Below are 25,234 nucleotides of genomic sequence, written 5' to 3'. Positions count from 1 at the left end.
GGGCGCAAGATCGAAAGTGGGTTGGAATGCTGCGTGCGGATTTTGCGTGGTTCTCTCTCTCGCTGGTTGGTTTCGATGGATGTTGGAGGCGGGCACTGTCAGACAGTACTCGAGTAAAGCGGTGGGGGTTGAATCTGTCATCGGCGAAAGTCGACGGAGGAGTGCAAGTGCGTGTCTCGCTCGGGACCACCTGTCAGCGGAAAAGAGGGAGACGACGGTGAGCTACGATGGGGCAAAAGCAACAGCATCTGGTTCGGATTGGCCTTTTCGTCGTTGTCGGACAACGGTCATCGTTGGTGCTCACATTGGGGGTATATTGGTTGGGCCGCCACGCTCGTTCGGGGGGCCCATCACTTTTGGCTGCGCCTACATGATGATCCCACTCTGTCCGCCTTTCGACCGCACCGCTTCGGTCGGATCCCTCCTCAACTCCCACACATTCTCGCTGCTCTGCTTGCCCAACCTCGCTTCCGCCGTCTTCTCGGCCTTGCGTCGAATCCACGCCTCGTACCGCTCCTCCTGCGTCATACCCTTGAGCGTCAGGCAGTACTTGAAGTCGTCCAGCTTGCCGCGGCAGTCCTGCAGCCCGCCGTAGCGGTAGACAGCTTTCAACTGCGGGCCGAGCGCAAAGCATTGCGCCCATTTGTCGAACATCGATGTGCACGATGGCATCTCGTCGATGGGTGTGGAGGCTTTGTGATAGACGATGTCTTCCGCGACGAACGCGTCGTATGTTGATGCTGATGATGACATGATGTGTGAGGGATCCGGTTGGTGTGAGGACGAAGGAAGAGAGAAGTGAAAGGGCGCGCTGTTGGAAAGCGATCGGAAGCAGAATCGCTCGCGTTCGCGTCCAGATCGGGAAAAACGCCGCCAGTCGACCAGATCGGTTGCCAAATCGGGCTTTCTCGCTCGCACTTCCTCCCACCTCTCATATCGACTCGGCACAATGGTCGCACGCACACTCAGCTTCGTGAAAGATGTATGAATTACAAGCCGAATGCTCAAAGGCACTGGCAGCGCTCGGACGGACGGAACGTGAAAGGAAGGTTTTGAAAGATACAAATACATTCCACTGTCTCAAGGGATAGCAAGACAGCCTCCATGAGTCGAGAGGAAGGATGGGGAGTGGGAAAATTGCGTGCGGACTACGGCGAGAGACCTGGTCATTCGCTAGCTGATCGCCTCAGATGGACGCCTCCGTGGAGGGCGTCTCCGACGGCGTAGTCTGAAGCCCTTCAGGTCCGGTCTCGTTGGATAGGTTGCTGGGGCGATCGGCACGGCGACCACCTCGCGATCCACGAGGACGACCACGACCACGCCCGCGAGTCGGCGAAGCTGTGCTGCCACCGATACCAGGGATAGTAGCGTGATTAGACACAGGGCTCATGGCGGCATCCAGCAGGAGTTGCGCTTCCGAGAGCGAAGTCGAGTTGGTAGAGTCCTGACCACTTGTGGCAGCGCTGGGCGAGTTGGCGAACCCACCCAGCACAGCAGCGGCCGCCTCCATAGCCTCGTTGGAGTCGTTGCTGCCCATGCCGGGCGAGAAGCCGGTGTGATTGCTGGCAGCAAGAAGAGCAGCTGTGCCGTCTTGAGCCGACATCGGATACGAGGCGAAGCCAGATGGGTCCGCATAGTAAGGGTTGAACTGCGCCTGCAATGCTGCCTGTGCCAGCGTCATGGCGGCTTCGGCATCGCTGGCCGAGCGGTTGGCGCGGTTGGTCACACCCGCTGCGTTGCCCGTGTTGGCCTTTTTGGCCGTCGAGTTCTTGCGCGGACGACCGGGAGCAGCGCGCTTGGCGCCCTTGGCGACTTGAGCGGAGGTCTCGGGAGGAGTGGCGGACTCGGCAGATCCCGACCCAGAGCCAGAGCCAGATTCGCCTTCCGAGTCCTCATCGTCCTCGTCATCCTCATCCTCGCTGTCATCCTCGTCATCGTCATCGTCCTCATCATCGTCATCTTCGTCGTCATCGTCATCGTTGGCGGCCGAGGGATCGTCTCTGTTGCCCGACTTCTTGCCCTTTCCGCGACCCTTTCCACGGCTCTTGGGCTTGACGTAGCCAGGTTGGTGACAGCGAGAGTGGCGGTTGAGCGTGGTGCGTCGTGTGAACATCTTGCCGCACTTGGGGAAGTCGCAAACATAGGGACGACGACCCGTGTGCGTTCGTCGGTGGCGAGCGAGCGAACTGCTGTCCGAGAAACTCTTGTCGCAACCTTCGAACTCGCACTTGTGCGGACGCTCGCCCGAGTGGACGCGCGAGTGGACAGTGAGGGCAGATCGCTGAATGAAGCTCTTCCCACATCCAGGATAGTCGCATGGATACGGTCGCTCGCCAGTGTGAATGCGGCGGTGTCGAGCCAAGTCGGATCGTCGGCTGAACGACTTGCCACAAGTCTCGCACTCGTGCAGCTTGGGACCTCCTGCATCGCTGTCGGTCTTGCCTTTGCCACCCGTTGGTGAGGTGGGCGAAGTGGCCGAGGCAGCGGCAGCAGCAGCAGCTGGTGCGGCTACGGCTGACGTGGAGGGCTTGCCGAGAGTGTTGGGGGCAGGCACGGGTGTTGGAATCGGCGCCAGGGTGCCGGCCACCTGAGCTGCCAAGGAGACAAGAGGGTTCGCACCAAAGGCGCCAGCAGGCATGCTGGTGGCGCTGTAGTCTGGATATCCATACTGCGAGAACGCAGGTCCTGCGAAGCTGGCTGGGGCTTCCGAAGCGGCAAGAGCAGCCGAGACGACGCTATCGAGAGCAGATTGGCCGTTGCTGGCTGGCAAGGATGTGGCGAGAGCTTCCTCTTCCTGCTTGACGTTGCTCTTCTTGCGACCTCGCCCACGTCCCTTCTTGGGAGCGTGCTGCTGTGCCTCGGGTTCTTGCACATCGGGTTCGGCTTTGACCTGGATCTTGGTGTCTTCGTCTGCTGCTGTGCTGGCAGTGGCGGAGGGTTGGATGGTAGCCTGCGCGTAAGGCGAAGCGCCATCCAAAGATCCATCGAGTGCCCGATAGGGGCGTGCGAATCCGAGGCTGGGTGAGTTGGTGAAGCCACCGAGGCCAGAGGAGCTGGAGCGATAGGCAGCGGAATAGGGTGGGATTCCGTAGGTGGGCACGCCCTGTTGGTAGAACGCGCTGGGAGAAGGGAAGCGGTTCTCATTGGAGCGATCCGACTGCTTGCTGGCTTCGTTGGCCGCAGCGGCAGCATGCAGAAGCGCTACGACGCTGTCGGCATTGCTGGTGTCGCCGTAGTGGAGCGCGGGATCGCCTGCGGGGTGGGTTGGCGCGCCGAGGCTGGATTCGAGCTCGAGCGTGGCATAGTCACGCGCGGCTGAGGATGCAAAAGGAGAAGATCGCGCGTCGTTATACCATGGTGAGCCGTCGCGGCCGGTATAGGAGCCTGAATGCCTCCACGCGGACGAAGGTGGTGTGGCACGGTATCCGTCGCGCAATGGATCGCGTTTGGGACTGTTGACGTAGGCTTCGCCAATGCGCGGAGAGCTCGCGCTCATGGGTTCGCCAGCCGAGGTTCTGCGAGCGGCTGCGTCTGCTGCGGCGAAGGTGTGATGAAGGGGCGAGAGCATGTTGTCAGTATTGAGAAGGCTGTTGGTGAAGCTGATGATTTCGGGTGAAGCCGCCATGATTGCCCTTGTTGCGCGCGACGAGTCCAGACTGACTCGTCACTGTTGAGATGAGACTGGTCGAGAATGACGGTGAGCAGCGAAGCAGATGAGAAGGTGTGTCGATGAGATGGCGCTGGGAAACAGTCGTTCGGCGCGTTACGTGGAGAAGTCCTCGCTGCGACTGACAGAGTGGTCGATGCCGACGACGGATGAATGCGAGAGTGTGTCGAACGAAACGAAATGAGAATGCTCGATGCGAGCGAGGAAGCGGAAACGAAAGGGAGGAGGGTGCTATGAAGCGTTGAAGGTGGACTGGAAGGATGGGAAGGATGCCAACGCGGGTGGTCGGTGCGAGAAGCAGGGAGAAAGGAGCAAGCCAAAAAGGGCGGCGGCGGGCGGAGGGGTGGAATCCGCTTGGTTGCTAGCGGGTGGAGTAAACGGGCCAAAGTGACAAAACAAGAGGCGACTGACCGCGAAGACAAGGCTTGGGACTGAGCCAGGCTCATCGGCAGAGCCAAAGGGAGGAGGGCAGAGCGGGAACGTCGGAAGAAGGTCTGACAAGGGGCTTCTGCTGCTCTTTGTCGCGCGGCCCGAAAGCAACTGACGACGTGGACAGAGAATGACGGCAGTGCCTTTGGATGCAATCCCTGCAGCAGCTGGCAGGAAAGAGGGAGAGCCAAATTGCCCTTCACGCTGCTCAGCCAAGCCTGAGGTTGAAAGCAGAGGGGAGAAAGAGCTGTGCCCACGGAGGCTTGCCAAGGTGCAAGCGAGCCCGGCACACTGCAGCAAGGCACTACGCCAGAGGGAACTGGAAAAAGCGCAGCAAAATACACGGAAACTCGCCGCGCTGCCGCGTGCAGCGAGCAACCAGGCCTACGCAGCAGCAGCGAGGGCCGGCTTTGTTGGCCTCGGTCGAATGATGCTTCCTCAGATTTAACAAAGTGGTCCGAGACGCTGGTGAGATGGCGAAGGACAGCTATGGTTGGGCGGTGTCGAGTGGGTCGGAGCAAGGGCAACAGACGGCTCTCACTACGAGGCAGAGATCACGTCAGGACTCACCTTTGGTCTCTATTGCCTGCAAATGCTGACCGCGGAGGCCACTGGGCGAGTTGGCGTTGTGACCAGCGGCAGAGGTACTGGCCTCGTCGTGGTAGGAGTCGTTGTGGTAGGGGATATTCCTGCGACTCGATGAATCGCCGCGGGTGAGGAGGGGTCGATCGTCGTGGACTCCATTGTCGGCTGGATCATGTGATCCACGCGAAGAGGAGCCATTGGAGCCGATGCTGTCGCTGCTAGGTGAGGGAGAGCGCGAACCCGGGGTGGGTGAAGTGGGCCGTGAAGAGGAGGTAGGGTAGTTGCTTCCCTTCAAGGCGGCAGTGGCATCTCGGCTCAGCGAGCTTATCCTCGGGCTTCCAAGTTGTGCATAGCGGGCAGAAGCATCACGGTAGGGGGACATAGTGCCGGACACATGCTGGGCGAAGGGTGGTCGGGGCGAGCTCGAGGGAGAGCTGATGCTGTAGATGGCCGCTGCCCCTAGCTTGGGCGACGAGTAGGAGTGCGAGCTGGTCAATGGCGGTGGCCTGCTCATTTTGGCGGTGTTGTGCCGAATCGAAGCAAGTCAAGGGAGGCTCGATGCGTCCGCGAAAGGAAAAGATGATGAGGGAGGGGTATGCTCGGTCGGGGCGATGCTGCACTCTGCCAGGTCTGCTGGCTCCCGGAGTGATACAGCCAGGACTTGACGGCTGCTGAGAGGGGACTGATGATCCTCGGGCTCACAGGCTGAGCATCTTGCAGGACTTCAAGAACCAAGGTATGAAGCTCGAGATGTGAAGAGAGGAGTCGAGCACGAGACTGGAGGTACCGAGCTAATTGAATGCAGTCGACACGTCTGGCTGCAGTACAGGCTCCGTTCGCGGACGGAGGAGATTTGCAGGGCGGTCCTGGTGCCTGATGAACACAGCGAGTCGGGACCTGGTCGCTAGACAAATGAGAAGATGATGATGATACGAAGGCAAGTATGGTGGTGCTCGTCCAAGTCTCTCAGCTCGTGGGGGGTATGATCAGTAAGGGCAGCAGCACCGCTGAGCCATCACCGCATTGACTTACGGGAACCGTTTGACCGCGCTCAGGCCTGGTTTTTTTTCCTGTTCAGCAGTGGTCAAACAGTGCGAGCAAGCGCTTCAAAAAAAAGTTTAAGTCATGCACTCCAACCGGCTCATTTTCTGCCAAAATTGTCGAACCTTGAGAGAGCCCGAGCCACTTTGCACTGCGCTTTGGCCACCTTCTGCCAGTACGGATGCAGGGGTCCAGACGGAAATTCGAATAATTTTTGGCCCCCATTTTGCCAAAAATTTCCAGCCATTTTTTTTGTCTCACTCGAGGCGGACTTTGCAGGCTTGAGCTCCAGTGTGGGCCCCTTGGTAAATTCTTCCGGACAAGGCTGTCAGATTGAAAGATTGTTTTCTAGCAAGTGTGTTACATCGACAATTATTGCACCGAGTCACTCGAGCGCGGCGGCGGGCTGGTCATTTCTTCTCGAACAGACCGCAGCGAAAAAACAGAGAGGTAACTTATCCAACACCAACCCGCCAAGTCGGACCTGCTCGTCGTTGCAATCACCACGACCAAATCTCGCTACGGGCCCCGTCATCCTCAAAAGAAGCTCTGATAGCATTCACTTTATCAGAGTCGACCATTGTCACAAACGCTCGGAGCTTCATTGCGGTTTATGCTCGTTGCGTCCCGTTCGATTCTGCCATCCCTGTCCAAAACCTTCTCGGCAGCTCTACGAACCAGAGGCCCACTTCTTCGCGCTCTCCCTCCCAGGCCTTTCACCGCGCCCACACTTCTCTCGCTGCACACCATGTCGAACGTCGTACCTGGTGTCTCCCCGGACGCCCCGGCCCCATCGGCCGTCTCGAACCGTCCCGACGTCAAGCGCGATGCCCACCCCTTCTCTCGTAGCCAGCTCGAGGGTCTCATGACCAAGCGATTCTTCTACATCCAAGCATTCGAGATCTACGGCGGTGTCGGTGGCCTGTACGACTACGGTCCTACTGGTGCCGCCCTTCAGGCCAACATCATCAACCAATGGCGCAACCACTTTATCATCGAGGAGGAGATGCTCGAGCTCGACACCACCATCATGACATTGGCAGATGTGCTCAAGACCTCGGGCCACGTGGACAAGTTTGCCGACTGGATGTGCAAGGATCTCAAGAACGGCGAGATCTTCCGTGCCGACCACCTCGTCGAAGGCGTCATCGAGGCTCGTCTTGAAGGTGACAAGCAGGCTCGTGCCAAGGAAGCCGGCGAGAGCATCGCTGTGCCCGCCGAAGCAGCTGGTGGCGACGACAAGAAGAGCAAGAAGAAGAAGGTCAAGTCGTCGGCGGTCAAGCTCGATGACGCTCTTGTCGCAGAATACAACTCGACCCTCGCTCAGATCGACAACTTTGACGGCAAGCAGCTCGGCGAGCTCATCCGAAAGTACGACATCCGATCGCCCGAATCCGGCAATGAAGTCTCGGAGCCCATCGAGTTCAACCTGATGTTCGAGTCGTCCATCGGCCCTACCGGACAGGTCAAGGGCTACTTGCGACCCGAGACCGCTCAGGGCCACTTTGTCAACTTCCAGCGTCTCCTCGAGTTCAACAACGGCCGTGTCCCCTTTGCCAGTGCTCAGATCGGCAAGTCGTTCCGTAACGAGATCAGCCCGCGTGCCGGTCTGCTGCGAGTGCGAGAATTCACCATGGCTGAGATCGAGCACTTTGTCGACCCCGAGGACAAGAACCACGAGCGATTCGACGAGGTCAAGAACATCGAGGTGCCCCTGCTGGCCAAGGATGTGCAGGAGTCTGGCAAGACCGATATCACGGTCAAGACGATCGGCGAGGCGGTCTCTGCTGGTGTGATTGACAACCAGACGCTGGGCTACTTCATCGGACGCATCTACCTCTTCCTGGTCAAGATCGGCATCGATGCTACCCGACTGCGCTTCCGTCAGCACATGAGCAACGAGATGGCGCACTACGCCAGTGACTGCTGGGATGCCGAGATTCACACTTCGTACGGCTGGATCGAGTGTGTTGGCTGCGCCGACCGCAGCGCTTACGACTTGACGGTGCACAGCAAGCGAACCAAGAAGGACCTGGTGGTGCAGAAGGCACACAAGGAGCCCAAGGTGTATGATGCATTTGTACCCACCATCATCAAGAAGAACATCGGACCCAAGTTCAAGAAGGATGCCAAGATTGTCGAGGAGGCCATCCTGGAGATGGACCAGAAGAAGCTCGCCGAGCTCGAGTCGCAGCTCAAGAATGGATCTGCCCCGCTCAAAGTCTGCACCGGCCAGACCTTCGAGTTGACCACCGATGTGGTGACGGTCGAGATGAAGACGATCCGCGAGACGGTACGCGAATTCACTCCCAACGTCATCGAGCCCTCCTTCGGTATTGGCCGAATTTTCTACTCGCTGTTGGAGCACAGCTTCTGGACGCGAGCGGAAGACCAGGACCGTGGTGTGCTCAGCTTGCCGCCGCTGGTTGCGCCCATCAAGGCGCTCATTGTTCCCATCAGCTCGAACGAGAAGCTGGCGCCGCTGGTCAAGCAGGTGAGCCGCAAGCTGCGCTCGGCAGGTGTTGCTTCGAGAGTCGACGACTCGAACGCCAGTATCGGACGACGCTACGCACGAAACGACGAGCTGGGCACTCCTTTCGCCTGCACGCTCGACTTTGCCAGTTTGAGCAAGGGCACCATGACGCTGCGAGAACGAGACTCGACCGCCCAGCGTATTGGTCCTATTGACCAGGTGATTGACGTCATCCGCCAGCTTTGCGACGCCAGTCTGGACTGGGAGGGTGCTTGCAAGATCCTTCCCGAGTACTCCGGCCAGCAGGATGTCGAGGCTTAGATGGTGAAGGAGGCAATGTAGCTCATCATCTCGAAATACAGTCATTCCTTGGGTTGCATGTCACTACAATTCAAGTTTGACACAGTACGATCAGCTCACGTGAAACTTCCAAACCTCTCATAGCTTGGGATGCAATCATCCCCTCTCGCACTGAGCCGAGTCGACGCTTCGATAAGCTTCACAGCCTCTTTCGGCAGCGTTTGCGATGGACGGAGCGGGTGATCCGACAGCGATCCCACGGATAAGCCACGGCATCGGATCGACCCTTTTTGGGTCGATAGGAAGATTCGAGCAAGAATTGTATTGTGTTAAGTCCAGTTTAAGGCCGTGCTTAGCTCCGTTCTTTTAAATCCGTGTTTGCCAGTTTGACAGGTGAGCTGCCTGCAAACAATCTTCTTGACGCACAGACAATCTCCTCAAGCTAAGCGAGGAGGTGTTGATGTGATGCTGCAAACGCTCTCTTTCGTGATTGCGGTGTGACTGCCAACAAGGTTGACCGTGCTTCGACAGGCTAAGGCGTGACCGAACGAGCATTCGGATGGCATCCGCTCTGATGCAGAGCGTGTGAGAGTGTGATTGTGCCAAAGCGAGGTGAATCTTCCAGAAGCGCTCCTCCTCGAGCAGGCCAGCTCCTCCTCGTCCATAAATAGACCAAGCGGATCCACGACCGCTCTTGTTACGCCTCACAACACTTCACTCCTTCCCTCTTGACCCTCATGTCTTCCTTGCTGCGAAAGTTCTCCAACCTTTCCACCAAGTCTAAATCGTCTTCCACTTCCACTTCCTCCAACCTCGCACCCGCTGCTCCCATCAAAATGTCCAAGATCGCCGTTGTAGTCTGGTCAGCTTATGGCCACGTCGCCTCGATCAGCGAAAAGGTCGTCGAGGGTGCCAAGTCCACTGGCGCCACCGTCGACGTGTATCAGTTCCCCGAAACACTCAGCGAAGAGGTTCTCGGCAAGTTGCACGCCAACAAGGCCCCCATCGCATCCTTCCCCGTCATCACCCCGGACAAGCTCAAGGAGTACGATGGCTTCCTTCTCGGCTTCCCCACTCGTTACGGCCGTGCGCCCGCTCAGGTCTCGGCCTTCTTCGACCAAACCGGCGGTCTCTGGGCCACTGGTGCCCTGATCGGCAAGTTTGCCGGCACCTTCACCTCGACCGCCTCCCAGCACGGTGGTAACGAGACCACCCACCTCACCACCATCCCCTTCTTCGTTCACCAGGGTATCAACTATGTTCCTCACGGTTACAGGGTAGGTACCTCTTGCAAAGAAGCTCGCATAAGACAAGAGACGTTGCTGACAGCTTGACATGAACCACGACTTGCTTCCTCACACAGAACTTCGCCGAGCAGACCAACCTGGAACAGATCCACGGTGCTTCCGCCTACGGTGCTGGTACCATCGCTGCCGGCGACGGCAGCCGCCAGCCTATCGACCTCGACTTCACCATTGCCAAGTCGCAGGGCGAGCACTTTGCCAACGTGGTCAACACCTACGTCAAGGGCAAGTCGGCTTGAGCCCAGCTACCCGCTGCTCGATGTACTTGTATAAATCGCCGCAATTGAAGGAGCGCCGATCATCTTACAGATCGCCTGTTCCGACGATCAATACGAATCTTCTCATACCACTCAATCACGGCCTGATTTGGCTGTGCACACCACGCGAGGCTTTGGGCCCCTGAATAAGGATTTGTGTGTGATATTGCGCAATCAAGCAGCGCCAATACATGATGAAAGAGGGTATCAAGAGGGCAAATGGAAGTCTTCACGTATACGTCAAAAGCAGGCTCTGCTGCCAATCATGGCGTCCACACTTTGACGGTGAGATCCACACTGCTCGTCGCTACCACGTTGACCGTCCTAGCCTCTGCCGCCTTGCTGCCGTTCGTCGCGATTGCTGCATCTCCGTCCTGAGCTGGTGGGACACTCGCTTCGATCTTGGCCTTCCCCCATGCGACGCTGGTGCAAAAGTGCTGGTGCGCATCGATCGTCTTGGTGCATCTGCCCGTCTTGAGCTCCCAGATGCGCATCGTCTTGTCGTCGGATACGGAGAGCAGATATTTGCCGTTGGGGGAGAAGGCGAGGCCTCTGACCCAATTGTCGTGCCCAACCAGGGTCTTGAGGCATTGGCCTGCGCTGTCCCAAATGCGGATGGTCTTGTCTCTCGAGCCTGAGGCTACGAACTGTGCTGGTGCTGTGGCTGAAGCGTCCTTTGGTGCGGTCAATCCTGCGAGTTCTCGAATAGCGGTGTATGAAGCGATGGGGGCAAAGATGGCCACCTCCACCACATGCTCGTGCCCGCGCAGCTCGACCTTCGTCTCTCCCGTCGACAGCTCCCATATCCTCGCCGTTTGATCCGTCGAGCAGCTGACCAACCACCTCCCATCATCGCTCGGTATCGCTGACCGTACCCATTCTGCGTGTCCGTGCAGCGTCTTTGTGCAGAAGCCCGTGGAGAACTCCCAGATCTTGATCGTCTTATCCCTGCTCGCGGACACAATGAAGTCGTCCCCTGGCAGAAATTTGACCGATGAGACGCTGTGATCGTGCCCGTGCAGCGTCTTGATGTTCTTGTAGTCATTGTTCGCATCCCACACCTTGACCGAGAGGTCCGAGGAGCAGGAGACGACGTAGCTGCCTTTGCTATCGAAGTCTACGTCCTGCACTGCCTTTGTGTGCCCCTTGAGCGTCCGTTCGAAATCCCCTGTCTCCCAATCCCACAGCTTGACCGTCGTGTCTTCTGACGCTGTTGCTACTTGGCTGAACACTGGGTGGAAAGCGACCTTTGTCACGGGCAATCGGTGCCCTTGCATGGTGTGTCTCGCAGACGCCCTTGGCACCCAATCATTCAGCGACGCAGACCGCTTGGCTGACGGCGCAGCAGCAAGCTCTTCTTGCAACGAAGTCATCCGCGACTCCATCTCCATAATCTTCTTCTGCAGCCGGATGACCGAGGTCCACTTCTTCTCGAGCAAACCGGCGTATTTCGCCTTGGGGTCCGGCACGAATCCATCTTGGCCGGCTTCTCGCATCAGCGTCGCATAGGACTCGTTGAGCCCATTGGTCTTGAAGTAATCGAGGATGGATTTGTGCAGCTCATCCTTCTGCCTCTCGGAGAGGATGCTCGTGCTGGTGATGCTGCTCATGGTGGGTAGATTGCTGCGAGTGATGCGTGGGCGGACCGGATGTGCTTGATGAGTGAAGGCCAAGCAGCTGAGCCTTCCTTTTGGTGGTCTGCGGGGGCGAGAGTCGAGCGATCACCTCCCCGTTGCCTGCCGAAGCGCGCTCAATGAATGAGCAGCGCTATACTCTTGTCGATGATTCGGCGTGCCTATATCCGCGAGCTCATCATACGAAGACCGGACAGCGATGATGAGTGTACTTGGTCGGTTCGTCCCCTCGCTGCTCGTGGGCCGGGTTCCTGGTCGGAGGACTGCTGCCGATGAGGTCGTTGTTGCTGGTGATGCCGCGATAGCTACATGCAGCTGCAGCTGGTTGATCGGAAAGAGGGTCCTTTCACTATTGTGAGTGTGTGTGTTGAGGATGGCCGTGCAGGCGTGTCTGTCTCAGCTCCACTCGCTAGTCGAAATTCGGCCGGAACAGAGTGATGATCCAAGGTTTAACAGCGTAAACTGGGCGCGAAAAATGGCTTCCGGTCTGAAGTGTGACTTGAGCCGGTGGGTTGTGACTGAGCGAGGCTGCTGTGAAGCGTGAAATTTGAGTCGCTCATCCATCCAATTAATCAATCCAGCGGTTCAACTGCTCAGCTCGCACACAACTCGCTTGCATCAACCCCGCAATCTCACTTTCATCTCTCATCGTCACCATCTGCTTGTACTTTTCAACCATCTCATTTTCGCACTGCTTCCACCAATTATCGTCTCAGCTCTTCTTGACGATCTCGCTCAAGCCAAAGCGTGCCAGGACAGGCCACAACCCGCAGCGTAGCCTCTGTCGTACCACCCTCCAGCGGCACCGGATCATAGACGCTGCGCAACCTCGGATCACATCTACCGTCAACACTGATCAGCGGATCGTAGCACACTCAGCCCACAGTATCGATGCCTTCACCACCGAAGCCCTGGGAACGTGCGGGTGCAGGTGCCGGCGCCGACCTCTCGTCCAGCAGCATGACCTCTACAGCACCAGCCACCGCGTCCTCGTCGGCTCTCACAACCACCTCGGCCGCTCCAGCCTTGCCCGAACGTCCATCGACGCTCGGCACTGCTACTGCAGGCACTGGTGCGTATGGCGCTTCGGCGTACAACTCGCCATATCGCAGCACTGTTGGCGGGCTCGGATCCACCTACGGCGGCATGGGCTCCACCTACGGCACATCATACGGCTCGCCCTACTCTAGATTGGGAGGCATGGGATCAATGGGTGGAATGGGCTATGGCGGCTACGGTGGATACGGAGGCTATGGCGGAGGCTATGGAGGCTACGGCGGTGGGTACGGCGGCTACGGGATGGGCATGGGCATGGGTATGGGAATGGGCGGGATGCCTGGCATGCCTGGCCAACCTGGCGACGTCTCGCTCACACAACGCATGGAAGCGGGCACGCAAGCCACCTTCGAACTCATCAGCAGCATCGTCGGTGCCTTCGGCGGCTTCGCCCAAATGCTCGAATCCACCTTCATGGCCACCCACAGCAGCTTCTTCGCCATGGTCGGTGTCGCGGACCAATTCGCCCATCTCCGCACCTACCTAGGACAGGTGCTGAGCATCTTTGCGCTCGCACGGTACCTTAAGAACCTCGGTTTGCGGCTGGCGGGACGGGCTCCTGCGGTCGAGCTCGACGCGCGCGAGTTCAAAGAGTTTGCAGCCCACGGTGCCAATGGTCAACCGGGCAAGGCGGCTCGACCGAGCAAACGCCCGTTAATTGTGTTCTTCATGGCCGTCATTGGGCTGCCTTACCTCATGGGCAAGCTCGTCCGGTTCATTACGGCCAAGCAGGAAGCCGAGCGACAGAGGCTCGAGCAACAAGGTCAGAATCCGGGTCAAGCAGGCATGCTTCCCGGTCAACACGGCGGTGGAATGATTGCGGGCAACGAGAATGGGGAGGCTATCGATCCAAGCAAGCTCACGTTCGTCCGCGCTCTCTACGCATATCCAGCAGCAGACCCCCTCGAACTCAGCTTGCAGCCTAACGATATCGTGGCGGTGCTCAGCAAGCATGATCCGCAGACAGGTGCCGAGAGCGCATGGTGGCGAGGTCGAACAAGAGACGGACGACAAGGCTGGTTCCCCGCAAGTTATACTATGAGTCTGGAGGAAGCTAAGGAGCGGGCAGCGAAGGCAGGGGCTCCTACGGCGGCGAGCAAGGCGGTCGAGTCGACAGAGAAGGCTGCGCCGATTAAGACAGCGCCAACTGCCAAGGCGACATGAAAGAAGGTGTGGAGCTCTTATTGTACTTGTATCTCGTAGCGTTTCAATGCGATACCATAAGCTGCTCACAGCGTCTGGGGGATTCTTGTTCTTGGGCTTGTCATATGCTTGCATAGCCAGCGGACCAAGTCGCTGCGAATCTCATCGTACTCGATGCGTGCTCGGCCACCGTACACAAGGAAGAGTCTGGCAACCGGAGCTACCACCACCTTCGAGCCTTCAATGAGGATTCTTTTGCCGCCAACGAGCACGGATGCGATCCCGTTCTTGTCACTGTCGGTGATGTTGGTGGTATTACACTGGGCGGTCCACAGCCTTCTCGATCTGCAGGTTGGTCACGAGGAGGATGACCGCCTCCTTTGCATCCTCCAGTGTCGCATGTTGCCCACGTACCTTGAGGTCGTAAATGATGATGCAGGTGTCGTCGACCTTGTAGATCTCGACGCCGTCTGCTTGCGCGAAGACGCTGGAGGCACTCGATGTAGCGTCCACATTGTTGAGAAGGTGAGGCGTTTTCTGAAGCTGATCACCAAAGCACAGGCCGACGAGGAGGTTGTGTACCAGCGCACTCGTTTCGAGATTGCTGCAAGTGATCCCGTCAAGCGGGAGGACACTACCTACATTCCTCTTGAACTGAAATTTTCCATAATATCAATGAAGGCTGAAACTGTCCATGGTGAGTGTGTATGGTGAGACTTTAGGAGTACGACCCAAGACGATGTCAAGAATCGCGCAGTGGCTTGCTGTTGGGTGACAAGGCTCTGCAGGCTCCTGCAGCAAGTCACAACAATTTTGGCTTGGCGGGGCTGAGTGTGTGATTTTAGAAATGCCGAGCCTGACGCTCGAACCACAGCTCCGCAGCCTCCACCAAATAAACCTTCGAGACACCCATCCCTTGATCATCTCAACCCACCTCCCAGTCTGCAAGCGAGCTGCACCCAAAGCAGCGTCCCAGACCGGCCGCAGCACCTTCAATCATCCCTGGTCATGGCTCGCTAAGACTGCGAGCAAGGCTCAACACGGCGAACGCGATCCAACTTGCGCAACACTATACCCTGGATCTCACCCGCCCAGCCCATCATAGCTCGGCATGACATATCACCAAGATGCCACCGACACCACGAAGGTCCGATCGCGCACCAGCGGCTGGTCCCGCCAATCGGTCCCGCATGTACAATCTCGCAGGTCATGCTCACTCGTCTGGATCGTTGCTGCCTAGATCCACCGATGTCCATGCTGCCTCCACCTCGACCGCCAGCCCATCAGCTGCTGGAATGAGCGGAGGCGTCGACGCCGCAGATGCACCCTATCTCACCAATCTTGAAGCTCACTTCGGTCGGGTCACCCTCACCGCACCCGACAACCTGCTGCGGAAGCAGGCAAAGGAGAGGAAGCAAAAGATACGCCAGCGCAAGGCGCAGAATGCGCAGGCAGCAGCGGCTGCTTTGGCAGGCGCGACGCAGACTACATTGACATCGAGCGCTGGTCGCAACGCCATGGCGTCATCCTCGAATCTTCTCGACTCCACTCGCCGTTATCAGACCACCCTCGGTGAGCAGCCGGTTAGCACAGGCTTACTTCTCCCACCTCCAGATCAGCACATGGGCATGCGAAGGGCATACAGTGGAGGTCATACGCCAACCTTGGCATCAACAGTGAACGCTCATCCAGCCCCATCTTCGACCACGCAAACGGTAGTCGCAAGGACACGAAGGAGGCGGCCTTCTTCCGCCGCGAGAGATGACGCCAGCAGACCGGCTTCCAGAGCTAGCGGGATCAGCCGTCCCGACAGCGACGAGGCTGAGCTTGATCAGCCCCTCGCATCGACGTCTGCCGCAGCACAACGGCTGACGGACGACTCCACTTCTCGCTCACGCACTGAGAGTGCACCTGCTACCCAACGGCGCTCTCATAACGCTTTCGACACAAGCAGGAGTGCTGCGGAACCCGAGAACACAGCGCCAATGGCTGTCGTTCCGTCAGAACCAACCGCACCAACATCAATGCACCGCCAAAACGTCTGGAACGACATCACAGAAGCGGATCCAGACGATCTGCCACCGCCTTTCCCAGTTGGCGCTCCACGACCTCCGACGCCTCCACTTCCACCCACTCATTCCGAAGCAGCAAACGATGCACAGTTGATTGGCCCACAACCTCATGCCCGTATACCCGACAGTCCACCACCAGCTTTCGTCAGCGATGACGAAGATGAAGTTGTGTCCTTGATCAGCGAACAGTCTTCTCGAGCGCAGTCACCAGCACCACCACCCACCGACCAGCCACAGCCAGAGTCGGTCGCAGAACAGGGTCCAAACGGTAGTCGTCGTATCAGTCGCGCGTCGAGCTCGAGTTCAGCATCCGCTAGCGACGATGAGAGCATCGAGCTCACTCAGGAGCGTCGGGCTTGGGAGGCAGACATTCAGAACGGGCTGAGCTTCGAGGTCAGGCTCCTGCGTGAGCAGCAGCGGCGTGTAGCCCGGGAACGAGCTGTGGCTCTTCGCGCTGCTGAACGGGACCAAGAAGTTGCTGCCCAAGCAGCAGCAACAGAGATCGAGGAGGAATCTACGGCTGCAGAGCCTGCACCGAGAGGTGTCCAAGCTCCGACGCAGTCCTCAACAGCTCCAGTGGAGGCAGAAAGCGCGCCAACAGTCGAGACGCTGCCCGTCTCCTCGGCAGAAGCGCTACAATCCGACAGAACAACCACAGATGCAGTTTTGCCCTCGATCACCGATCGCGCCCATGCCCTCGACCCGGCACCGACCGTTCCCATCATCGAAGCGAGCCAGATCCGAGAGGCAGAAGTCACCCCGCAGGTCGAAGTCGCCACTTCCCAACCGACCGTGTCGGCATCCACCGATCAGGCCGTTGCTTCGGTGCAACCATCAGAGGCAGGCAATTTTGGCTCCATCGCCGTTGTACCGACGCTCGCATCCACACCACAGACAGCATCTGCGACCGCGATCAATCGCGCAACTGACACGGCTGGTAGACTCATGCTCGCCAACGAGACCCGTCTCGGCCTTCCAGCTGTATCAGCATCTTCGAGACCAAGCTCAGGTTTCAAAGCCGGCACGAGCACCGCAACCTCGATCTCGCAGCCGTCCACATCGATCCCACTTCAAGTCTCCGCTCACAAACCGCCAGACCCACTCAAAGCTCCCCAGAGTAGTAGCGCGCGAGCGTCTGTGAGCGCACGGCCTGTTCGCCCTCCGAGCCAGGCTTTCGCTCGTCAGCCAAGCCGTCCACATTTCCCTCCCAATCGACGTCCAGAGGATACACTGTACGTAATTTCTGCGCCTCCTGCCGCTGCACCCGGCAGCCCATCGAACGATGACGAAGCAGCGTCCAGGGAGCCCAACGGTGCGCTTGCTGACGCTGCTTCGAACGGACAAGCGGTCTCGGATGATGATGACGAGGGCGCCGAGTCCGATTCTTCGATCGAGCAATGGCTGGCAGAATCTGCTGCCTTCGATGCCTTGCGCAAGAGGGAGGAGGAAGCAGCGGCGAGACTACAAGCCTTGCAAGAGCCGCCATTCTCTGACAGCGATGCGGAAGATGACGCCATCATGCCAGGCGCATTCGATCCCCGACCTTCCCCACGCGTCAGGCAAGCGAGTGGCGCCCGCAAGGTGCCGGACCCTGCCAGGCTTGTCTTGATGGATCGCGAGCTTCCAAAGGCGCCTCCTCCGCTTGTGTTGGGCCGTTCGCGTGGAGGTGCCGCCTACTCTGATTCGTCCTCAGAGTCGACAGACACTGATGATGCCCTCGACCAATATTCGTCCAGCGACGAGGATGATGAGCAGCATCGCGCCTTCCACGACGCTCGCGCACTTCAAGCTGCAGCGAACGATCCATTCGTCAATGCGCACAAATCGGTCCATGCTCGCAATACCTCATCAGCGCCCAACCTGGCTATTCTTGACACAGCGGAGGAAGACCTCGCCAAGGTTCGACCTGCGGAAGGCACAGTTGCGCCTCAGCTGGAGGTGCGGCAACAACTGGTACGCAAGGCCAATATCGATCTGGTCAGCGCGAGTACGGGCAAATTGCATGAGGCCCCCACTCAGGGCCCGACTCGAAGATTAAGTCAGAAAGCGAAAGGCAAGCTACCTGCTCGTGTTGCCGAGCCAGACAGTGCTACTCAGCCAGCCCAACGTGCAGGTGACTTTGAAGAAGATACATCTAGCAGTCGCGACCTCGACTCGTCGGACGTCGAGGAGACGGCCGCCCCTACTAAGCATGTCTCAGCTTCAATTCAATCCTCAACTCAGCTTGGCAGAAGCAACAGCTCGGGTCATCGAGATAGCTCTTCCTCTCACGTCCGACCGGGGTCGTCTCTGCCTCGTCCAGTGGAGCAAGCGCAGGCCGGTGCCAGGCGTTCCTCGCTTGATCCGCTTCTCCAACCCTTGGGCCCCTCTTCGCTCAACCCGCTTTTCCAGCCTTTGGCGTATGGCGATTCCGGACGGACCGAACTCAGGGACCGCATCAAGGGGCTATTTGGTCAGCCGCTCGTTGACGGCCCTGCGAGTCAGCCTTCTGCTAGGCTGTCAGCGAACGTTTCTGTTCCATCGACGCCTGCGACGCAGACTTCATCCACTCCAACGCAGCCCACACAATTCATGAGCGATGCTCGCCGCGTGTCCAATAACAGCCGGCAGCTGGCGAAGCCACCAACTGCGATGGAGACACGCCGCAACACCGCCTCTGTGGACACGACGCACGAAGAGTTGCCTTCGCTCACCGCTGCAACGAAGCGAGACGATTCAACGTCAATCGCTCCTTCGCGAGGACCGAGTCAAAGCGCTCAGCCGGATGTGAGGAGTAGGCCAATCGGGGGCAAAGGCGCCACCTCTGAAGCTAACCATAGCAGATCTGCCGCGTCCGCTCTGCCCGAGCAGCGAGCTCGTGATGAGGCACTTCTTCAGATCGCGCAGCTGGCGGCTTCGACTCAGTCCAAGCAAGATTCTCTCGCTGCGCTTGAGCGGCTTCTCGCGAGAACAGCTCGACCAGTCTCCATGATGCCGCCTAGCACTGTGACGCGTGCCGAGCTCGGTGGGCATTTGCAGCCGAAGTCAGGGGTTGCCGCCGCACAGGAAGGCAACGACGCAGTCTCTGCTGCGAACGAAACATCATCCGCTCGAGCTGCGGCTCTCGCGAGCAATCGCCTCTCCCGCCAGGGTGCTATCGTGCGTAATCGTGGTCCGCTACCGGATCCACCATCTGCTCTGGCTAGAGCCACGTCCAGCGCAAGCCGTCCCGTCTCGTTCGTCAATCCACGATCATCCGCTGCGCCAATGCCGCGAGGACGTCTGCCACCGATCACGGATGCGACCCGTCATTTCCCGCCTTCCGCATCAAACACAGGTCCCGGTGTTGCGCCATCGTGGCTCTCGTACATTCCATCCGAGGAACGAGAGAGGCTCCCGGCACCATTGGAACCTCAAAGGGTCAATTCTCTGGCCGCTTCCAGAGCGCCTGGGAGCAGAGTATCGGCCATGATCTCGCGATTCGAAGCTCCGACTTCATCGGACGACGATCAGCGGGCCACGCAAGCGCCAAGCTCGCCTCCTAAACAGAGCGGACCTCTGGCCGGCATACGCGAGTCTGGTGATGCCGACCATGTTATCTTCAATCACAGCACAGACCGTGTCGAAGTTTCTAGATCAGCCAGCGAAGAAGAGAAGGCGGAGCGGGCTGTCTTCCGGCGCTTCTCGCGTGTCGATGGTCCCGTCTCGCCGGAGCAATTGAACGCCACGCAAAGGCGACGACCACCCCCGCCCCCGACGTTGCCAGCAAGGCGTCCTAGTAGCAACCTTCCCCAACATGCGGATCCGTCAGAGCGCCCGGCCAGCACCGCAGACGATCTGACGCAGTCATCCTCCATGGATGCGCTTGCTAGACAGATCGAAGAGGCAGCAGCTGGGTGGTCCGCGGCTTCCCTTCATGACCACAGTCCCGGGATGCAGCAACGGCCAACGTCATCTGGAAGCCGCCTAACAGTGCCAACCCTGGTTTCCACCTCAGCTTCCGCTGGCTCAGATGTGCCCCTTCGCTCACCTCGCACTCAGGCGATGCACACTCTCACGAGACGAGAGCACGATGCCGGCACCACCACTCCGCCTAATTTGCCGCCCAAGTCGCCGCTGATGACGCCCGAGCAGATCTTGGCTTCTGGAAGCCGAAGCAGTCTGTCAGCGTCGATTGCAGCAGCGCAAGCAGCAGCATTCGCTCGTCGCGATGGTCGTGGATCTCGCTCGCACTCGGCTTCGTCCAGCATGGACACGACATATCGCGGGGCCACCGTGACGTCGCCAGATCGTCAACTAGCAGGCAGGAAAGGAAGCAGAGATGGCGCGGCGACGTCCCCGCTAGCGTCGCGACCTCTACCGACGCTGCCTGCTGCTCTGAGAACCAGCTCGAGTCACGGACTTGGGATCAGCGCTGAGAGCGAGACACGAGATGCCGTGGGTGCGAGTCACGGAGAGCTTCCTATGCCTCCTCCGCTGCCAGTTCGGCCGCGATACAGGGACTGGGGCAATCTTGGCAACGGAGCCGAGACGGCGAGCGCGCAAGAGCCGCTACCACCGTCACCAGCAAGGCAACCACCCAGCCTGCACAGGTCAGGAAGCGGGATGTCATCGAGAACGACTTCCGCACGCGATGAGAATGGTCGTCAACAGCGAGCCGCTCCAGAATCACTGCCCTCGAATGGCAATGCTTCACCAGCACCGGAAGCAAGCATCAGTCTACGCAGCTCACCCAGTCCTGCGGCAACGCCCAGCACAGCCCCTATCAACCTCCCTCAGCTTCCCGCAGAACCGTCGTCCTCGTTGTCGGGGGCAGCCCCATCCGCGCCTCGCCGAGAAGCATCCCTGGGCCTGACAGACTTCGACCTGCTCGTGGCCCAACTCGAGCGGGATGGCTCGCACTTTGAATCCCTCTCTGCGATCGGCGAGTTCCTCGGCCCTGCCAAACCCACCGCCGCGACGCCCGCCCAGCTCGCCTCCCTGTCCGTCGGCCTCATCGAGTGCGACTCGCGCCGAGTGACAAAAGAGGGCAAGATCAAGCAGAAGCTCAGCTGCGTCGGCGTTCGTGTGGACAAGTGCGCCATCTGCATGGCTCAGTTCAAGGAGAGCCAGAGAGCTGTGCTGCTGCCGTGTGGGCATATTTTTCACGAAGAGTGCGCGGTGAGGTTGCTCAAGCGGATCACTACTTGCCCGACCTGCCGTGCTCCAGCAGTATGAATCGGGCTCACGCAAGACATCATTGTTCGAATTCAAAGCACAAACAGAAGTGAAGAAATGCGTGTGTCTGTGTTGCAAAGAGCGAGAGAGATCATACAGGGGCGGCTACTTCTTGCCCAGCGTAGCCAGCGCGTCATCGTTGAATCCGCCCTGACCCTCCTGCTTCAAAAAGTGATCGTTGACTCCCTCACTACTGCTGCTCCTGCTCAACTTCGCCTTGAACCACCTCTTGGCCTCTGGGCTCTGTCTCCTCGCCCTGACGCCCTCCCGCAACGCATCCAGCGCCTGGACCGTGGTATCCCAGTTGACGCAAGCATCCGTGATGCTCTGTCCGTAGGTCAACCCGGTCGGACCTTGACTCGGGATGCTCTGTTTGCCTTCGACCAAGTTGCTCTCGATCATGACGCCAAAGATGTTGCACCCGTTCTCGTCGCCTTTGGACAACTGGTCGGCGATGGAGCGGACGACGTTGATTTGGTTCTCGTGCTTCTTCTCGGAGTTTCCGTGGGAGCAGTCGATCATGATCCTCGCGGGGAGCTTGGCGGCAGTAAGTTTGGACGAGACGGCAGCGACGTGCTCGGGGCTGTAGTTGGGACCTGTGTTGGCACCGCGAAGGATGACGTGGCATGCATCGTTACCGTTGGTCTCGACGATGGCGGAGATGCCTTGTTTGGTGACACTGAGGAAGACGTGTTCTGCCGAGGCGGCTTTGATAGCATCTACGGCAATGGAGATGCTGCCATCGGTACCGTTCTTGAATCCGATTGGCATGGAAAGACCCGAGGACAGCTCTCGGTGGACTTGGGACTCGGTCGTTCGGGCGCCGATGGCACCCCAGCTGATCAAATCGGCAGTGTACTGCGGCGAGATGGTGTCCAAGAACTCTGTCCCCGCTGGCAGACCCAGGTTGTTGACCTCCAACAGGAAGCCTCTTGCCAATCGCAGACCTTTGTTGATCTGGAAACTGCCATTGAGGTTAGGATCGTTGATGAGACCCTTCCACCCGACAGTGGTGCGGGGCTTCTCGAAGTAGACGCGCATCACAATGTGCAGGTCCTCCTTGGCGGCATCTGCGTAGGCAGCGAGCTTGCGGGCGTACTCGAGACCGGAGCGAACATCGTGGATCGAGCAGGGACCGACGACGACGAGCAATCGGTCATCTTCCTGCTTGACAATCTCCTCGGTGGCTTTGCGCCCATAGGCAACGGTCTGGGCTGCTTGGAGAGTGAGAGGGTACTCCTCGACCAGAATCTGCGGCGGAAGCAGAGGCTTGATCGACTTGATCCGTCGATCGTCCAGCTCGTTGAGCGCATCTTTGTACGTCAGGGTCGTCATCTTGTTCTTCTCTCGTCTGATGTGGTGTGAGAGTGAGAGGGGTCGGTGAGTGAAGTGGAGACGCACGGCCAAGATGCACGCTTTGTTCGGGTCGCCGTTTCTTCTCAGATCTTCCAAAAGTCCAGGCCACGGGTGTACTGTGCTGCATGCTCGAGTCATGCCGCCGCAGGAGGGCCTGGATTTCAAAGCTTGCTGAATCGCCCGATCTGATTGCGTGTAAGGAAGGCCAATCGCTGATTTGTGTGTTCAGCCGGTCCTCCCTACAAATCTCGGCGCAGCAGCCGCGATGTCCCAGGCTTCACACTCGTCACTAAGAGGGCCGCCGCACAGTCATTCGCTTCACGCCGCCCGCGTGAGGCGCGATGTCACAGTCGTAAGGCCATCGAACGTACCTGCTGTGTAGCATGGAGGAACACAAAGGCGCTGGCTAAGCTGGCTTAATTCGAGGCCAAAGTGGTGAGCTGCGACAGGGCACTCACTAGGCGCAGCGAAAATCTTTTACTCCCCCTTTGCTTGACCGTGACTGAGATGAAATGCATGTCCAACGATGTTTTCTCTGCGCAGCGGCAGTCTCGCTTGCAGCACACGCGCAGAGAGCGCCCTGTTTGCATGAGTGACAAGGGCAGTTGACGCGTCTTTCGCCGAACCTTCCCTGGTCACCCGTACCAGGTTCGACGGAATAAAAGCAAACTTGAATTTTGCCAAGGTCGCCCCGTTTCCCTCAAAGCTCCTCTCACGTCGCACGCGCACCACACACAAGCCTCTTCCAGCAACGCACCGCATTTTTGCCAACTCTCGAGACGAACCCGCATCTTAACATCTCTCCACAAATTAATCTTCGGCTGAACCCTTAGCCTGACCCTCGACGCCATGTCGGACGACGAACGGCTCACCTCGGGCGCCGGGGCGGACGACGAGCTGTCCCTCCCCAAAGCCACCGTTCAAAAACTCATCTCCGAGATGCTCCCCAAAGACGTCTCGTGCTCCAAAGACACGCGCGACCTCCTCATCGAATGCTGTGTCGAATTCATCCACCTCCTTTCCTCGGAGAGCAACGAGGTGTGCGAGAAGGATTCGAAAAAGACCATTGCCCCCGAACACGTGCTCAAAGCGTTGGACGATTTGGGTTTCCCAGGATTCATCGAGGAGGCCAAGAGCGTGCTGGTGGAGCACAAGGCGGCACAGAAGGATCGAGAACGCAAGACGACGCGCATGGAACAGTCGGGCTTGAGCGAGGAAGAGTTGTTGCGGCAGCAGGAGGAGTTGTTCGCTGCCAGCAGGGCACGGTTCGAAGCGTCAAATTGACCCTCTGAATGCGAAATGTACTTGTACTGATCCACTCGTGTCGTGTGTGTGGTGTGGCATTAGAGCTTGCTCTTGGCGGCAGCGGCACGGAGGGACTCTGGCCCACGAGGGTAGGTGGCTACATCCGCCTGTCGCCACCAGGGCCAGAAGGCGAACCGTTCGAGATCGCGCATCGTCCCTGGAAACTGCGCCGGTCGCTTCTCGAGGAAGCTCTTGGCTCCTTCCAACCCATCTAGCCGACTGGTCTCCCAAATCCCCTGAGATTCGAGCAGATGCGCGTCTTCCGGCGAATCCACCTGACGCCAGATCTGAGCCTTGCACAGCGCCATCGAGACGCTGCTGTTCTTAGCCAGCTTCTCTGCGAGCTTAATCGACTCCGGAAGAACCTGGTCCTGTGGCAAGGGGCTTCGGGTCCACAGCGCCATGTAGCTTTCGTCTGTGGGAGAGCGCACGTCGCCGGTGAGGATGATGTCCATGGCCTTGCTCACGCCGACCAGGCGGGGCAAGAGATAGCTCGAGCAAGCCTCCATCGCAATCCCGCGCTGCACGAAGGGAATCGCCACCTTTGCGTTTTCGGCAACCAATCTGAAATCGCAGCTGAGGGTCATTGTCACTCCAATCCCGATAGCATTTCCGTTCATAGCGGCGATGCTCGGCTTCCTACACCTCAGAATCGCCAGCCCCACCTGCCCTCCTCCGTCACGATGACCCTGTGCATGATCCGCAATGGCCCCAAAGCCCTGCGCCAGGTAAGCCCCGGCGCAAAAGACTTTGCCCCCCGCACCTGTGATGATTGCGACTTTGACCCGATCGTCCGCGTCAAAGAGCTCGAACGCGAATACGATCGAGTACGACATGGCGCCCGTAAACGTGTTGTACTGGGTCGGACGGTTGAGGTACAGAATGGCAACGCCGGTGGGGCTGAGGGTGACGGTGATGTCCTCCCACGGATAGGCGGCGTAGTCGAAGGAAGAGGGGTCGAGGTCGCTGATGCGAGGATGCGGGTTGATGGGTGTCCAGCCTGCCATTGTTGCGAGCGTCGGTGGTGGGGTGCAGGGATAGTCGGGACGATGAGGCCGGTGAAGGTGGTCGAGAAGGACGAGTAAGCTGGAAAATGCGGGGAAAGGGTCCACTGGCTCGAGCGCCAGGTCGAGTGCTTGCCTGATTGGCTAGTCCTGGGTTCAACCGTATGTCGCGAACGAAGGATCTTGAGAAGCAGAGACCTTCGGCACGATGATGAGGGTCAGGGCAAGCAACAGGTGATGAAGGGGACCGTGATCAGAGTGGTGCGGGGTGATGTGGGGGCCAAGGAGAGTGGTGCGCCCACGAGCCTCGCCGGCAAGTCGGTCATCTTTGACAGCCGGTTCCAGGCTTTTTACAGGGCTGCTATTTGTATCGATCAAACATTTTGCGAGAATCGCCAGCGCCACTCTCTGT

The 25,234-nt window shown here is 58.7% G+C and overlaps 10 protein-coding genes across 10 annotated transcripts; 5 read left to right on the top strand and 5 right to left on the bottom strand.

Moving 5' to 3' along the window:
* Positions 1–366: 366 nt before the first annotated feature.
* Positions 367–753, bottom strand: PSEUBRA_005908 (Protein of unknown function DUF3128; the record flags this gene model as incomplete). Its single annotated transcript, XM_059465644.1, has 1 exon — positions 367–753. One exon carries the CDS (start codon positions 751–753, stop codon positions 367–369), a length of 387 nt encoding a protein of 128 aa, XP_059321689.1.
* A 433-nt stretch (positions 754–1,186) lies between these two features.
* Positions 1,187–5,195, bottom strand: PSEUBRA_005907 (Zinc finger, C2H2; the record flags this gene model as incomplete). The annotated part of the gene is made up of 2 exons (XM_059465643.1): positions 1,187–3,534; positions 4,667–5,195. The coding sequence occupies 2 exons, from the start codon at positions 5,193–5,195 to the stop codon at positions 1,187–1,189; spliced, it is 2,877 nt and encodes a 958-aa protein (XP_059320364.1).
* Positions 5,196–6,470: 1,275 nt separating this feature from the next.
* On the top strand, positions 6,471–8,516 carry PSEUBRA_005906 (Aminoacyl-tRNA synthetase, class II (G/ H/ P/ S), conserved domain protein; the record flags this gene model as incomplete). Its single annotated transcript, XM_016439308.1, has 1 exon — positions 6,471–8,516. One exon carries the CDS (start codon positions 6,471–6,473, stop codon positions 8,514–8,516), a length of 2,046 nt encoding a protein of 681 aa, XP_016290081.1.
* A 716-nt stretch (positions 8,517–9,232) lies between these two features.
* Positions 9,233–10,038, top strand: PSEUBRA_005905 (NADPH-dependent FMN reductase-like protein; the record flags this gene model as incomplete). Its single annotated transcript, XM_016439317.1, has 2 exons — positions 9,233–9,772; positions 9,859–10,038. 2 exons carry the CDS (start codon positions 9,233–9,235, stop codon positions 10,036–10,038), a joined length of 720 nt encoding a protein of 239 aa, XP_016290080.1.
* A 281-nt stretch (positions 10,039–10,319) lies between these two features.
* PSEUBRA_005904 (WD40 repeat) lies at positions 10,320–11,666 on the bottom strand (the record flags this gene model as incomplete). The annotated part of the gene is made up of 1 exon (XM_016439293.1): positions 10,320–11,666. The coding sequence occupies one exon, from the start codon at positions 11,664–11,666 to the stop codon at positions 10,320–10,322; it is 1,347 nt and encodes a 448-aa protein (XP_016290079.1).
* Positions 11,667–12,581: 915 nt separating this feature from the next.
* PSEUBRA_005903 (Src homology-3 domain protein) lies at positions 12,582–13,910 on the top strand (the record flags this gene model as incomplete). Its single annotated transcript, XM_016439306.1, has 1 exon — positions 12,582–13,910. The coding sequence occupies one exon, from the start codon at positions 12,582–12,584 to the stop codon at positions 13,908–13,910; it is 1,329 nt and encodes a 442-aa protein (XP_016290078.1).
* Positions 13,911–15,016: 1,106 nt separating this feature from the next.
* PSEUBRA_005902 (Zinc finger, RING-type) lies at positions 15,017–21,157 on the top strand (the record flags this gene model as incomplete). Its single annotated transcript, XM_059465642.1, has 1 exon — positions 15,017–21,157. The coding sequence occupies one exon, from the start codon at positions 15,017–15,019 to the stop codon at positions 21,155–21,157; it is 6,141 nt and encodes a 2,046-aa protein (XP_059321688.1).
* A 105-nt stretch (positions 21,158–21,262) lies between these two features.
* Positions 21,263–22,492, bottom strand: PSEUBRA_005901 (DAHP synthetase I/KDSA; the record flags this gene model as incomplete). Its single annotated transcript, XM_016439297.1, has 1 exon — positions 21,263–22,492. One exon carries the CDS (start codon positions 22,490–22,492, stop codon positions 21,263–21,265), a length of 1,230 nt encoding a protein of 409 aa, XP_016290077.1.
* An 870-nt stretch (positions 22,493–23,362) lies between these two features.
* On the top strand, positions 23,363–23,797 carry PSEUBRA_005900 (Transcription factor CBF/NF-Y/archaeal histone; the record flags this gene model as incomplete). The annotated part of the gene is made up of 1 exon (XM_016439315.1): positions 23,363–23,797. One exon carries the CDS (start codon positions 23,363–23,365, stop codon positions 23,795–23,797), a length of 435 nt encoding a protein of 144 aa, XP_016290076.1.
* Positions 23,798–23,856: 59 nt separating this feature from the next.
* On the bottom strand, positions 23,857–24,825 carry PSEUBRA_005899 (Crotonase superfamily; the record flags this gene model as incomplete). Its single annotated transcript, XM_016439292.1, has 1 exon — positions 23,857–24,825. One exon carries the CDS (start codon positions 24,823–24,825, stop codon positions 23,857–23,859), a length of 969 nt encoding a protein of 322 aa, XP_016290075.1.
* Between the last annotated feature and the right edge of the window lie 409 nt (positions 24,826–25,234).

Source organism: Kalmanozyma brasiliensis, assembly GCF_000497045.1.
Source record: "Kalmanozyma brasiliensis GHG001 unplaced genomic scaffold PSEUBRA_SCAF7, whole genome shotgun sequence".
Lineage (NCBI taxonomy): Eukaryota > Fungi > Basidiomycota > Ustilaginomycetes > Ustilaginales > Kalmanozyma > Kalmanozyma brasiliensis.
The sequence above is the reverse complement of the archived record's forward strand: the minus strand, read 5'-3'. Positions and strand labels throughout refer to the sequence as shown.